General features: G+C 38.7%; 1 protein-coding gene across 10 annotated transcripts in view; it reads left to right on the forward strand.

Moving 5' to 3' along the window:
* The window catches only part of CSNK1G3 (casein kinase 1 gamma 3), a 113,455-nt gene that overhangs the window by 43,552 nt on the left and 53,623 nt on the right, over positions 1–16,280 (forward strand). For all 10 annotated transcript variants that reach the window (XM_060177496.1, XM_060177498.1, XM_016190189.2 and 7 more), the window contains exons 3-4: positions 114–154; positions 5,494–5,563. In XM_060177496.1, coding sequence (XP_060033479.1) covers positions 114–154; positions 5,494–5,563 — 111 coding nt within the window. The remainder of the gene's footprint in view (positions 1–113; positions 155–5,493; positions 5,564–16,280) is intronic.

Here is a 16,280-nt window from a genome sequence, read left to right on the forward strand (position 1 = left end):
GCATGTCATTAAAAAAAAAAATCCAGTATGTGTTCTTTTTTTAAAGTAGAGTGTTACATAAAATGTCTTTAAAAATAATTATGAGTAGTGACATTTTTTCTTTCTTTTTAAAGGGAAAAATTTATATACAAATGAATATGTGGCAATTAAACTGGTAAGTATATATTTCTTCTTTAAAAACTGACATTCAAACTATCTTATTTTGTTTTTATATTATTTATAACTTTTGCATTTACTGGGAAAGTGATATACCTAACTGATCCATTGTATTATGTCCTGTTCCTCAAGTATGTGACATTGCATAGAATGTCTGTATCTTTCTATGCCACGAAACACCTATACATTGGCAACATTATAGAATTCAGTTTTTTAATTTTGGTGCCATTTTTAAATTAAGGAAGCTGACATATTGATGTTTTTAAATTGATGAAAATTAGAACTGTAAATTCCTCTTTCTGACTCAGTGATCTAGACAACTTTCATTCATTCAAGATTACATTCTTGAAAATATGTTTCCAGGTAGCTTCCAGAACCTCTCTTTAACTGGCAATGCTTTATATGTGATTCAGCTGACTGTTACTTGGCTTTCTGGCATCAGAGATACTTGATGTGGATTGGATAGTGGACACCAGCGAAGGCAAACTCTCATGGGTTGGTCCTTAAGTCCTAATCGTTCCCAGTATGACTGATCTGAGGCAGTAACACTCCTATGGATGTATTTGGACCTGAGAATTTTTCTAAGAGCTTTCTTCTGGTGTAGCCTTTTCTTTTTTTAAAAAATATATTTATTTTCCCTTTTGTTGCACTTGTTGTTTTTTATTGTTGTTATAGTTATTGTTGTTGTTGATGTCTTTGTTAGATAGGACAGAGAGAAATGAAGAGAGGAGGAGAAGATAGAGAGGGGGAAAGACACCTGCAGACCTGCTTCATCGCCTGTGAAGCGTCTCCCCTGCAGGTGGGGAGCCGGGGGCTCGAACCGGGATCCTTATAAGCTGGTTCTTGCGCTTTGCGCCATGTGCGCTTAACCCCTGGCATAGCTTTTCTGTCTGGCTTGCAACATAGGTTTCTCAGAGGTTAAGCAGGGTTTGGTTTTCCCAGCCAGTCTGCTCTTCTCATTCTCTGCCAATATAATATCTTGTTATTAGGTAAATGGGAGGCTAGTAGTCAGAGGGAACTATTAGAGCTAGAGTCAACTGGAAAGAGATGAAAAACCTTTGCGATGTGATGGAAAAGTGTCCCACACAATTTTTTTTAAACGTGTTTGTGAGTATAGACTAAGTTTCAAATGCAGCAAATAGTATTTATTTCCACTGAGAAATAAAGATGTACAGCATGGTAGTGGTGCCACCAGGGGAGATTAGGCTGGTTGATATGTAATTTGGAGTGGTATTTACCTAGACAAGTTCATCACTGGTTTTAAGGTTTCATTCTTAACTTTATGACAGAAAAATCTGATTAGTTCATCTCATTAAAGTTGTCACTGTTAATTAGAGCCGGAGTTGTAGTAATCAGTCAATCTGTACAGTCAGCCAGGCTCTCAGAGATGTAAATATTTAGTGAAGAATACATTTCTAATTTTATTTTATTGATTTATTTTTAAATTTTTTATTCCCCTTTTTGTTGTTGTAGTTATTGTTGTTGATGTCATTTGTTGTTGGATAGGACAGAGAGAAATGGAGAGAGGAGGGGAAGAGGGGAGGGCAGGGAGGAGAAAGATAGATACCTCCAGACCTGCTTCACCACCTGTGAAGCCACTCCCCTGTAGGTGGGGAGCCAGGGACTTGAACTGGGATCCTTACACTGGTCCTTGTGCTTTGCGCCACGTGCGCTTAACCCACTGCGCTACCGCCCAACCCCCACTTTTCTAATTTATATTGGATTATTTACTACTGCAGGTACAGAATGTATGAATCAGTACACAGAATATTTTCTTTCTGTAATGTAACCTGCATAGAAAATCAAGTTAATAACAGAAAGATTCCTTTATGACCACAAAGTCAGGACAAGAGAGATTCATGTGTGTATATGACAATAGGGATGGAGGAACTACACAGTGTTTGAATGAAGCTTGCTGCCTTTCATTTCTTAGGAATCCCTTTCCCCCCATGCTGTAAACCAGTGATCTAGAATCTAGATCTTGTATGGTGTTGAAAGTGGGAGTAAAGCACAAGAAAAATGTGTGACAACACTCATCTTCTGTGCTATTTGATGTTAACGCTAATGCTGTTTATCTGAAATACTGAGACACATAAAACATTTGTGTTAAGCTAGGACCCTGTACTCTAGAGTGGCCTTTTGTGTCTGTTTCATTTATTAATTGGTAACCTCACATTATTTTCAAATGTAGAACTTAATGACCCTGTCTATACCCTGTCTATGCCTTGGTAAATGTTTTATTATCTCATCTTTCAGCCCTCTAATGTATACATAAATCTGATATCTTTTCAGACTATTTTCATATCCCATTATTACTCTCTTGATTACTTTTCTCCTCTTTCTGGTACCCTACTTTACTTTTTTTTGATATTATTCATCTATTTTTGTCTCTTTAGTATTTTTTATAATAAGTATAGCTTATTTGGGATTCTTAGGGTGAACTGGGGATGTTTTTGTATGTCTGTCTTTAAAGATATGCTTGTTTCAAATTCATCCATTTTTTAAAAATGAAACTGTCAGATCTAAGTTTGCCAAATATGTACTGATACACACACTTTTTAATATTTATTTTCCCTTTTGTTGCCTTTGCTTTTTATGTTGTTGTAGTTCTTATTGTTGCTATTGATGTCATCATTGTTGGATAGGACAGAGAGAAATGGAGAGAGGAGGGGAAGACAGGGGGAGAGAAAGATAGACACCTGCAGACCTGCTTCACCTCTTGTGAAGCGGCTCCCCTACAGGTGGGGAGCTGGGGGCTCGAACTGGGATCCTTATGCTGGTCCTCACGCTTTGCGCCAAGTGTGCTTAACCTACTGTGCTACCACCCAACTTCCAATATTCACACATTTAAAACACCTTTATGTATTTTGTTTGTATCTACTATATACATACGCAGATAACATTTTGCTTGGATTCTACTATAAAAGTAATCCCTTGAAAATCTTCTGTCTCTATATGTTTAATGCTATCTTTTATTATTTTGGCACAAATAAAGGTATTATTTGCTAACAGAGATTGGTGTTCAGAGAGGAAATTTCAGTGACAACTTTTAGCTCTGTTGTCTTTTAAATAGGTATTTAAACTTATTTAATATCACCATAGTTCATTTTAATAGCTCAAGAGTGATTTATATTGTCATCAGCCTGTGTCCTCATGTCTTTTTGTTTACACTTATATAATAACCTTTTACTCATGAATTTTGAAAATGTCTACTGTGGCAGTGAGGTCATTTGTATTTTATGGTTGTTTAATAAAAAGTTACTACTGTCAAAGTACTAAATCAAATTTAATTAGTTCAGCTAAGTTAGACCTGGGCTTCTATTTTTACCTATAGAATGTTAGTGATTGAATAAGTCCTTTTATTTCACTTATGGTGCCGTAAGTGGACATATTTTACATCTTTTGCTTATGAACTTTTAAATAGATGATTGAAGGAGTATAGGTTACTATAGAACTCATCAGAAAGTCATTTTCTTTAATACTGTGCATATATTTATAGTGAGTACAAAATATGGAATGATTAAGTATCTTGTCATAGTTATACAACTAGAGTAACTATTTAGTTTCAGTGTTTGAGGTACCCTTTTTTATTTTTAATAGTGATGTACAAAATTATAAGATAACGGGTATAATTCCACATCACTCCCACCACCAAAGTTCTGTGTTACCTGCCCCCAATGATAACCATCAGGGTTCTACCAAGATGATAGTTATAGGTTGACCATATATATATTTTCTTTTTTTATCTTTTCTTTATTTCAAGTTCATGTGTTTCAGTTCTCTTTATTTCCTCTTATGAGAAATCATCCTGTAGTTGTCCTTCCTCTTTCCTCTTCCTTTTCAGTTAAGCGAAACAGTGCCTGACTTCCTCAGGTGTTTTCCAGAATCTCTTCCCTTTCAGTGATGGTTCCATCACAAAAGATCCAGGTGCCAGTGGGACTGGGGTTCAGGGTCCTCTGGTCATCTTCCCCTAACACTCTTTTGGTAGTATGGACCAAAACTCTTTTGGGGGTGTAGAAGGAAGGAGTTCTGGTTTCTGTAATTGCTTTTCTGCTGGACATGGATGTTGTTGGGTTGATTTATACCCTCAGCTTGTCAGTCTTTCCCTAGTAGGGTAGGGTTCTGGAGAGGTGAGGTTCTGGGACATATTGGTCACAGACTGATTTATTTTATGGGAGAGGTTGTGTGAGAGATTGTAGTCAGTCTCCAGCATATACAGGGTGTTTCTGCATTGAACTTCTCTATTATCTAGCCTCTCAAGAACTAAATTGATTGTATAATCATGATGATTATAATTTTTCCAGTGAGATTTTACTAGTACCATAAAAGAAAAATTTGTCTTTGCTAATAGTTCCACTATGATAGATAGATCTTAACATAAATGCTTTTTTTTTTTTGTTTAGGATTCACATTCTTATTAAAGTTCTTGTTTGCTGTCCGTTGTCAGTTCTGTTGTATTCATAGTAACTTTCATTTACTGCCTCTATTCTCTTTTCTCTGTCCTTCTGAAACCTTTATCAATGTGTTTTAGACATTCCTATTATACTGTTCCAATTTCTAGTCTTCAGTTTCTGCCCTGTCTCATGATTTATTTATTTGTTTATTTTTTACCAGAGCACTGCTCAACTCTGGCTTGTGGTGGTGGAGATTGAGCCTTCGACCTTGAAGCCTTTAAAAACTCAGTTTGCCAGCAGGTTAACACAACAGAAAAGTAAATTTGGGAACAGATTAAAATAATCCACAGATAATTGAAATAAAAGAAATGGTTTCTCCAGAGGGAGGACTGATGGAAACAGTAAAAAAAAATGTTAAATGAAGTATTTTCAGGGATTAATAATGGACCTAATATTTAAAACTAACAAACTACACCTCAGCTAAAATCTTACAGAGAAATTGTTGATAATATTGGAGTTTTCATATCTCCATTTTTGTTCCTTCTTGCTTTTCTATTACTTTTTGTTAACTTAGAACCTTCCCATCAGAAATGTATAATACAAGGGTGAATTCCTGGGAACAGGAGAAACAGGATAAGCATTACCATTTCCTTAGTCATTGAATGTTCAGAATATTCTTTTCTGCAAGGTTCAAGAGTCAAATATAATATATTTCCCCAGTGCTTAATCTAATAGCCTTATAATCCATGTACATTATTGGCATCAATTTATTTTACATTGAGTATAGAGTTTTATATATTATCTAATCGTAGACAAAGATGTTTAATAGGCTGTAACATTATGTAAGTGTTGACATCAATATTTGTAACATTTGGAATTGGGACCCACTGATATTTCAATAACTTAATTACTGTTGTTATTTTGCTTTTCTTTTTCATACTAGGAGCCCATGAAATCCAGAGCACCACAGCTACATTTGGAATACAGATTCTATAAACAGTTAGGATCTGGAGGTAATGTGTTACATAATTTTATCATTTAGAATAGATAATACATGATAGTACATCTCCAGTATCAAGGTGCAGTGTTTTAAGTTTGCGTGAAAGAATCACTTCTTAAAGCTGTGCTTACTAAACATTTTCTTACTAGTGTCATAACTATATTCCCTTTTTATTTGAAAAGCATCTGCGCGTATTGGAGTTAACAAGGATAGGGAAAATCGTGCAAAACATTTGAGGATGTATGATGTATATAGCTTGCATACTTTTAATGATTTTGGCAATTTTATAGCTATTGAAATGACTTGACATTATGCTAGTCTGAAAAATGACCCCATAAAAGATACTCATAATTCCTAGAAACAAATTTGCCGATCAAGAATGTTGAGGTGTGGGTAGACTGTTTTGGATTTTCTTAGTGTGTCCTAAATGTTATCACAGAGGGTTTTGTGAAAGAGGATCAGAGAAACATTTGATATACTCAGAGGAAATGGCAAAGTCGCCACTTGAGACAGAAATTGGAGTGACAGTCATAAAGTGAGGAATGCTGCAGGAGGACTCTGGTATTTTCTATAACATTTTTTTTTGTGTGTGTGTTTTCTTTTTTTTTTTTTAATTTAAGAAAGGATTAAATAACAAAACCATAAGGTACAACTCCACACAATTCCCACCACCCAATCTCCATAACCCACCCCCTCCCCTGATAGCTTTCCCATTCTCTATCCCTCTGGGAACATGGACCCAGGGTCATTAAGGGTTACAGAAGGTAGAAGGTCTGGCTTCTGTAATTGCTTCCCCGCTGAACATGGGCGTTGACTGGTCGGTCCATACTCCCAGTCTGCCTCTCTATTTCCCTAGTAGGGTGTGTCTCTGGGGAAGCTGAGCTCCAGGACACATTGGTGGGGTCTTCAATCCAGGGAAGCCTGGCCAGCATCCTGGTGGCATCTGGAACCTGGTGATTGAAAAGAGAGTTAACATACAAAGCCAAACAAATTGTTGAGCAATCATGGACCCAAAGCTTGGAATAGTGGAGAGGAAGTGTTAGGGGGGTACTCACTGCAAACTCTAGTGTACTTCTGCTTTCAGGTATATATTTTGCAGTAGTTTATGGATACGTGTGAACATAAGTTCTCTCTCACAGAAACTGGTCTATATCTAGGTTATGGGACTTTGTTAGAAAGTGAACCACCTGAGATGAAATTAGAGTGTACTATAAAAGGAAAGGTCTCACCCGAGTAATGAAGCTGAAGGGTTGTCATTCCTCACGTGAAGTCTCTGGACACAGTCTGAGGTGAAGCATGTTGAAGTGGCAATCGTTGCGTTGGTTAGGTTGTGATCAGCGGATGCAATATTATTTGGTATGGATTGGGAGACGCATACGGGAAAGTGGGCCCTATCCAAGGGTTCTAGGACTGGGGGAAGTAGGGGCTCTATAGTGGAGATGTGAGGTTCCTGCTGTCATAGGGTTCAAAAAGACAATCGATAGTTAATATTATCATCACATTATTTGGTAATTGGGTTAACTTTGAAAAGTCCTTTTATTATGGTTTGCTGTACAGTACCCAGTATCTTGTATATAGCTGTGCTATTGGATGCTTCTAATCTACTTGGTCTAGGCTTTTGAGAGAGCCGGCATATCAAATACACAGCCTATATATTAAAAAGATTCAGTTTGTGTTTTGAAAAAGTTTGAGACATACAATTGATTTCCCCCCTCTCATATTAATCAACTACTGATTTATGTGTCTACATTTTGCTAGGAGTGTACATAAACACCAATCCCACCACCAAAAGACTATGACCCATCCCTTCCACCCACTCCCACCCCCCACTGGCCCAGGAAGCTGCATGTCTACCCCTCACCACAGGGTTTTTACTTTGGTGCCCTACTTACAATTTGGTCAGGTCCTGCTTTTAGTTTCCCTTTCAGATCTTCTTACTCAACTTCTGTTGATGAGTGGGATCATCCCATACTCATCTTTATCTTTCTGACTTAGTTCACTTAACATAATTCCTTCTAGCTCTGTCCAAGATGGGTCAGAGAAAGTGGGTTCATTGTTCTTGATAGCTGCATAGTATTCCATTGTGTATATATACCACAGCTTTCTCAGCCACTCATCTGTTGTTGGGCACCTGGGTTGCTTCCAGGTTTTAGCTATTATGAATTGTGCTACTATGAACATAGGAGTACATACGTCTTTTTGGTTGGGTGTTATGGAGTCCTTGGGGTATAACCCCAGGAGAGGAATTACTGGATCATATGGAAGGTCCATGTCTATCCTTCGGAGAGTTTTCCAGACTGCTCTCTCCACAGAGGCTGTACCAATTTACTTTCCCACCAGCAATGCAAAAGGGTTCCTCTGTCCCCACATCCTCTCCAGCATTTGTTGCTGCTGTTTTCTATAACATTTTGAGACTAGTGAAACTCTTCCCAAATTTCTGATCTCCAAAATTATGAGAAAATAGGTATTTGTTGTTTTAAATCATGTGTATAGCAATAGTGATTTATCTCATTGCATTTCTTTTTCTTAGGTTGTCTGAGTTCTCCCCATCAGAACATTGAATTTATTCTGCCAATCTATTCTAGCTTTCATTGGAGTTTTTTTTTTTTAATAGAAATCAGCTCATAGTGTGGTTTTCCTTTATAAGTGACTCCTTGCTTTTTTCTAGCAATCTCCAGAATCGATTCTCGATTATTGAGTCTCTTGCTGCTGCCCCTTTTCTCTTGTTTCTTTTTTTTGTATTTATTTATTTATTCCCTTTTGTTGCTCTTGTTGTTTTATTGTTATAGTTATTGTTGTTATTATTGTTGTCATTGTTGTTGGATAGGACAGAGAGAATTGGAGAGAGGAGGGGAAGGCAGAGAGGGGGAGAAAAAGACACCCGCAGATCTACTTCATCACCTGTGAAGTGACTCCCCTGCAAGTACGGAGCCGGGGGCTCAAACCAGGATCCTTGCACTTTGTGCCACATGCGCTTAACCCGCTGTGCTACTGCCAGACTCCCTCATTTCTTTTTTTTTTAAATAAACTTTTCATTTCCCCTATTTTTAAGAATGTATTTTACTTATGTATTATTGGACAGAGACAAAAACGGAGAGGCATGGGAAAGACAGAGAGGGTGAGCTGCAGCCTTGCTTCACCACTCATGAATCTTTCCCCCTGCAGGTGGGGACTGGGGGCTTGAACCTGGGTTCTTGTGCACTGTGATGTGTGCACTTAACCAGGTGCACCACCACCTGGCCTCTTGTCCTCATTTATTTTAGTACATTTAAAAAATTTTTCTTTATTGAGGGATATTCGACAGTTAATACAGTAGTTTGTACATGCATAACATTTCCCAGTTTTCCACATAACAATACAACCCCCACTAGGTCCTCCTCTGCCCTCCTCTTCCTGGACCTGAACCCTCCCCCACCCTGGAGTCTTTTACTTTGGTGCAATACACCAACTCCAGTCCAAGTTCTGCTTAGTGTTTTCTATTCTGGTCTTTTTTTTTTTTTTTTTTTTTTTGTGGTGAGTGGCCTCCTCTTCTTTATACTTCTGTTCTCTACATTGTTCTTTGGTGTCTCCTTTCCTCCAGGTGTTTCCTTCTGCTGTGCCTTTTAACTCAGTTATTACACTCTTTAATTTTCTGATCAGTTAGGACTCTGTCTATATGTTTCTTAGTGTTGGTGAATTTGTTGTAGTTCTTCATAAACCTCAACTTGGAGAACATGCTTTGGACCATTATTTTGGGGTCTTTGTCAGGATGCTTATATAGTTGTGTTGAATCTGAGGATTCCTTTCAACTGTTGTCTTGGTCCATCTTTGTAGTTGATTTCCCCAGTTTTCACCTGCCTACATTTTCCACAGAGTTAGTTCTGGGTAGGCAGAAGTAGGCAGGGTTGCTCCTGGCTCTGGCTCTGGCTCTGACTCTGGCTCTGGCTCTGGCTCTGGCAGCAGATGGCCGGGTGCTTTAGGTGGGACTGTATAGGTGCACATGTATGCTGGGTGGCTGTGCTGGTTGTGTACGTGTACTTGGCAGAAGTGTGGTGGCAGGCGGTAGGAGCACCCTCGGGAGGTGGTTGCGGAAACATACACACTGGAGACCCGTGTTGGGACCATGGTGGAGTGATGGCCAGGGTATCCTGTAGGGTGGCTGTGGTAAGGACCCCTTGCCAGTGACTGCAGACCAGTGGGAGCAGGGGTGGATGTCTCTGGGCCTGGTGAGGAACAGTGCTGAGAGTGCACTAGGACAGAACTCTAGCAGAGTTGGGACCTCGTGGGGAGTACACCTTTACCTTTGTTGCACCTGCAGCACTCTGTCCACAGTGCCTGAGTCCTGGACTTTTCTCCCCCCACCCCCTTTGCTGTTGTTACCTGAGCTCTAAGCTCTCTGCTATATTAAGTTTGCTCAAGTATGTTGTGGTTTTTGTTGCGCCAGTGGCAGCAAGAGAGCTGCTAGACCACCACCTGCTCCTCCCACAGTGCCACTTCCTTAGCTGTGCATTTTCATACAGTTGCTTCTTTCCAGCATGTCTTCTGCGACTTGAAATTAACTTCGAATTTATCTCTAGCTTCCCTTTATCATGCCGAATTATGCTATCCTCCACTGACACATTCCTTGAGGGCAACAAAGTGACATACCATCTTCTTATCGTTGAGTTTGAGCAGAACCATTGGCAGTTGTAGGCAAATAGTCGAAATGGTAGATTCCCAATTGAGAGTAATAAACATCACTAGATGTGAAGTCGTGACGCATAACCCCCAAATTTTCTAAAGCCTTTTTAGCTTTGTGCTTGTGTGTTTACATTTTTTGACATTTCATTACCATGCAAATTTGTTTTCATTGTATTTTGAGTATACTCCAGGTCTGACAAATGAACACAGCAAGAGGCAGTGTGGAGGTGCGTTGAGCTCACATGTGCCCCATTTCAAGCACTTGTTCCTCACCTGCAGGGGAATCTTCATCGTTGAAGCAGTGCTGTGACTGGTTTTTTTTTTCTCTATCTTTTGCTCCCATTCCAACTTCTCCCTGTCTCTATCAGATAAATCACTAAATATTTAAAAAAGAAATCAACACAGTCATACAATTGTTTTTTATTGTTGTAGTTGTTATTGTTATTGATGTCACTGTTGTTAGATAGGACAGAGAGAAATGAAGAGAGGAGGGGAAGACTGAGAGGGGGGAGAGAAAAATAGACACCTGAAGACCTGCTTCACTGCCTGTGAAGTGACTCCCCTGCAGGTGGGGAGCTGGGGGTTCAAAACAGAATCCTTACGCCTGTCTTTGCACTTTGTGCCACATGCGCTTAACCTGCTGAGCTACCGCCTGACTCCCATACAATTGTTTTTTAATATGATTTCATTGGTATTATTCTGTGATTAAGTTAATTTAATTACTTTTTTAAAGGTCCAGAAAACAGGGAAAAATAAATGATAAATTATTATTATTTAGTTGTTATTATTACCAGAGTGCTACTCAGCTCTGACTTAGAGTGGTGTGGAGGATTGAGCCCTGGGACCTTGAAGACTCAAAAATGAGAGTCTCTTTGCATAACCATTGTGCTATCTTCTGCGTCCAGGTTGTTATTACTATTTTTTTTTAATTGTTACCAGGGTTATCACTGGGGCTTGGTGTTTGTATGACTATTGACCACTCCTGGTGGCTATTTATTTGGGGGGACTAATAGTTTACAGTCAGTAGTAAAATACAGTAGTTTGTACGTGTGTAACATTCCTCAGTTTTCTTTCTACATAACAATTAACCCCCCTTTAAGTCCTCCTCTGCAATCATGTTCCGGGACCTGGACCCTCCTCCCTAACCCCAGAGTCTTTTACTTTGTTGCAATACACTAATCCCAGTCCAGGTGCTACTTTGTAATTTTCTTATTTTCCAACTTCTTTGTCCTATTATTATTAATGATTCAATAATTGTTGGATAGTATGCCAGCTCCCCCTGGCTTCTGCTTAACCATATGCCTATATAGGGATAGATTTAATCCCATTCAAAGCTTTGGTCTATTTACATAAATCACTTTTATATTTACATAAAGCACCACACTCCCTCCAGGGCATTGGTGGTTTAGTGGTAGAATTCTCACCTGCTCCACCCCCTCTCCTTGTCACACCCTGATCCTCTCCTTGTCACACCCTGATCTTCCACCAGTCACTTTTCGCTCCACCCTCTCTATATCACATCCTGTTTCCACCCTACTTGGAGAGTATAAAAACAGCTGCTCTTCTGATTAAAGACACTTGGAAATTGCTTTCCGGCTCTGAGAGTTCCAGAGTGTATCTCCTGCGAAGTTAGTGCGGCATGAGTTCCTGATCCCTCTCCCATGCAGCAGCCTAGATCGGCTCCAGTTGAGTTCTCTCCAACTCAGAGAGCACTAGCTCGGGAAGAAGCACTCTCAGGCTATCCCGGCAAATAATGATTGACAAGATTGTGGGATAAGAGGGATACAGTTCACACAGTTCCCACCACCAGAGTGCCATATCCATCCCCACCATTGGAAGCTTCCCTATCCCCCCTCTTTCATTTTTCATTCTGATAGACAAAGAGAAACTGAGAGGGAAAGGGAGGGAGGATAGGGAGAGAGACACCTGCAGCACTGCTTTACTGCTCATGAGTGTCTTTTCTACAGGAGGGACCCGGATCCTCTCCCATGGTAATATATGTGCTCTACTGGGTGCATTACCACCTGGCCCCCCCCCAATAAATTTCTGTAAAGAAGATATGCAGATAGTATTTAATGAAATTATGTAATTTAGCCATGCTAGAAAATCACTTTTTTTTTTTTTTAGGGAAGCATGGGTTTAATTATTTGTACTACTGGGCCCTCATATACGTGTAATTTTACTGCTTGCAGGCCTACCTTGTCATTCTTTTTACTTTAGATAGAGACAGAGAGCGAGCAAGAGATGCCAGCCACAGCACTGCAACTTCCCTCAGTGTGGTGGGCACTCCCTTAGAGGACCAGGGCTTGACTCTGGGTCACACTCATGGATGGCTAGGCACATACTCCCTAGTGGGTACACTATCTCCAGACCTCAGTAGAGGCTTTAATTTTGAAATCAATTCTGGGAATGGCAAATTAGCTAGTCACTTGGATACAGTGCTGCTTTGCCATGGGCACAACTTAACATTTGAGCATGGCCCCCTCTGTATCCAGGGAAGCTTTGCTTCTTCACTCAATCTCATAATTTTGTTATGTGAAACTTGGCCTGGATCAGTGTCTTGATTCTGTCTTTAAATTTTTAAAGGTTTTGTTTATGTTATATGATACATACGTACATGCATGCACAGTGTATTAGTTTCATTATGAGAGGGAAAAAAAGAAAAGTCAGAGCATCGCTCTGGCACCTACTGGTGGCACTACAAATCAAACCAGAGCTTCAGACATGCATACCAGCTGAGCTGCCTGCCACCCAGCCCACTATGCTTAGTATTTCTAGTCACAGTGAGATTTTTCCCCCCCTTAAAGTCAGTTCTGTAAATTTGAAACTTCCTAGTAAGTCTATTAATATTTTTGTCCTAACTCCTCACTTAATATTTGTATGAACAAGTTGACACTGGAAAAGGTAAAGAAACAGAGTATTGCCGCTTTTGATGAAATAAATGTTTAATACTCCCCAGCTATAAGGACCTAAAGTGCTTCTCTACCTGCAACAGAATACCAGACAGCCTGTGTTTGAGAGGGTCTGTTTTGGGCTTGTAACTTAAATTGGGAATGTTTTATAACATAGACAGAATACTAAAATATATGAAGAAACCATTTAGTAAGATTAATTTTGGGGTGATAGGAGTAGGGTTGTGTTTCAGACAGTGTATGGATCTTGCACATATATCTATCTGTTCTTCAGCTTTTGGTGGTGGTGGGGGAAGTGCTTGTCTTAAATTACAGATGCTCTAAGTGTGTCTGAAAACTAGCGACACTGAACATTCTGAGAACTAGCTTTGATGAATTCACAGTTGGTGACTTTTTATAGTAGCTGCAAAAATAATTTTTAGAACAATAGAAATTGGGTGGAGTGTAACTTTATAGTTGAATATTCACTGGGTAGAAATTAGAGCAATTAGTACCTCTTGCTTTTACCCATGAACTGGACTGATTCAGGTGATTCATTAGAGAAACATTTTGGTCAAAAAGAGGCACAGCTAGTAACTTAACACCTCCATTATTTTCGGAACCTCTTCTCTCTCTCCTCCTTGTCTTCCACTCTCAAAAAACTTCCTGTTGCTTTACATACTACATTTATGATACTGGCTTTTTTCTTTTTATCTGTGTATTCATTTGTTTACTTAACTATTTTTGTTTAGTTAGGGTATTCTATAGCCACAGTTTGCCAGTGGCAGTTTGCTAATTCAACAATTTAATTTGCTAAATTATAGAGAACTGTCTAGACCAGATAATACTTTGACCTTTACATCTTTTTTTTTTTTTTTGTATTCTTAAAAGATTGTAAGTCTTGGTGCTATATATATCAGTAACCAGATTTGTGTTGGAATACATGATTAAAAAGTTTCTATATTCATTGATTCAGAAAACGTGTTTTTCAAAAAGTTACTTAGAATTAGATCTTCTTTTTTTCTATTAATGACCTTGTGAGTTATATTTTATAGTAACATTGTGTTGAATGAGAAAGCATAGACATGTTTATCAAATTGGAGACTGATATCTTAGATTTACTCAATGAAGTGTAATGTTTTTTTATGCAATTTAATTATCTCAGAGAAGTTAGAGATACATAATTTTGAGACATTTTGCAACCCTCTAAGGGGACTTTGGAGAAAATTGTAAGTGACCCCTCTTGTCTTTCTACTATTTTTTCTTCTTCTTTTTATGGTGTTATTTTGGAAACCCAGAGGAGAATGTTTGACTGCACATATTAGGTACACATCACTTCTTCCAACAATGAAATATAGCAGAGAGATCTACTTGTCACAACTGTGAGCATTCCTCTGTAAATACTTCTGAATTTTGAGTCATGCCTGATAGCTCGAAAAATCTTTATAGTGTGGTATTCCCTAGGAGCTCCAAAATGAAGTTAATAGTTAACAGTAGAGATAAGACTATATAACTGAATTACTTAGTGGGATATTTGAGAAATACTTAGGCATTGTGTTCAATATGTATATTAAATAAATTTGATCTAGGTCCTTTTCCAGTTTAAGATTTTCTTTGTGGTTTCAGAAGAATTTTTAAATCTGAATGCTATTGCTGACTGTAAAAATAATGTGTGTTCTTAACAATTTGGGAAAATTTAAAATGAGTAACAGTAGAAGTCACTTGAGCTTTAGGTAATCTGTTAGCTTTCTGTTTTTTCCTTCTAAGTATCATTTTAATTTCATTATTTTAGAAGTAATGCTTGTTTGTTAAACAACAAAGTTAATTCATAAGTTCAGAATTATAAGAAGTTAGTAATAGAAGTTCTTCATAAGCTCCCACACCTATGGACAAGTAATTTTTGACAAGGGGGCCCAAAATATCAAATGGAGAAAGGAGAGTCTCTTCAACAAATGGTGTTGGAAATATTGGGTTGAAACATGCAGAAGAATGAAACTGGACCACTACATTACACCACATACCGGTCGCCAGAGAGATCAAGGGTTTGGATGTTAGACCAGAAACCATCAAATATTTTAGAGGAAAACATTGACAGAACTCCTTTTCAATGTTTAAAGGCATCTTCAGTGACTCAAGTACATTTGCAAAGAAAACAAACAAAAAAATAAACCAGTGGAACTATATCAAATTAGAAAGCTTCTGTACACCTAAAGTAACTACCACCCAGATAGTCTCCCTATAGAATTAGAGATCTTTTTATGCCATCCATTAGACAAAAGCTTAGTAACCAAAACATAAGGAATTCATAAAACTCAGCAGCAACAACAAAAACAAATGACTCCATCTAAAAGCTGGGAGAGGATATGGATGGAAGATTCACCAGAGATCCAAATGGCCAACAGACATACGGAAAAATGCCAAAGTCACTGATTATCAAGAAATATAAAGACAAAAATAACATACCATTTCACTCCTGTGAGAATGTCTTACATCTGAAAGGACAGTAATAACAGATGTTGGGGAGCTTGGTGGTGGTGCAAACGGCTGGTGGGAATGTAAATTGGCCCAGCCCTTGTGAAGAGCAGTCTGGAGAACTCTCAGAATAGTAGAAATGGACCTACCCAATGATCCTGCAGTTCTCCTGGGGATATATCCTAAGGAATCAAACACATCCATCCAGAGAGATCTTTGTACACATATGCTTGTAGCATCACAGTTTGTATTAGCCCAAACTTGGAAGCAGCCTTGATGTTCAACAACAGATGAGTGGCTAAGAAAGTTCTAGTATATATACACAATGTAATGCTTCTCAGCTATTAAGAATGATGAAGTCACCTTTTTCACCTTATTTTGACGGAAGCTTGAAGGAGTCATGCTAAGTGAGTTAAGCCAGAAAGAGAATGATGAATATGGGGTGATCTCACTCATGGGTGGAACTTGAGAAATGAGAACAGAAAGGGGAAGCACAAAGTAAAACTTGAACTGGATTTGATGTATTGCATCAAAGCAAAGGACTCTGGGGAGTGTGTGTGTGTGTGTGTGTGTGTGTGTGTGTGTGTGTGTTCGTGTTCTTTGAGGTCTTGATGGTGGAGGAGGACCTAGGTTGGAGGTGAGAGTGTTTTACAGACACCTGTCATGATGAGACAAATGAAGTGTCCCCCTTGCAGGTGGGGAGCAGGG

Source organism: Erinaceus europaeus, chromosome 2 (assembly GCF_950295315.1).
Source record: "Erinaceus europaeus chromosome 2, mEriEur2.1, whole genome shotgun sequence".
In the NCBI taxonomy this organism is placed as follows: domain Eukaryota; kingdom Metazoa; phylum Chordata; class Mammalia; order Eulipotyphla; family Erinaceidae; genus Erinaceus; species Erinaceus europaeus.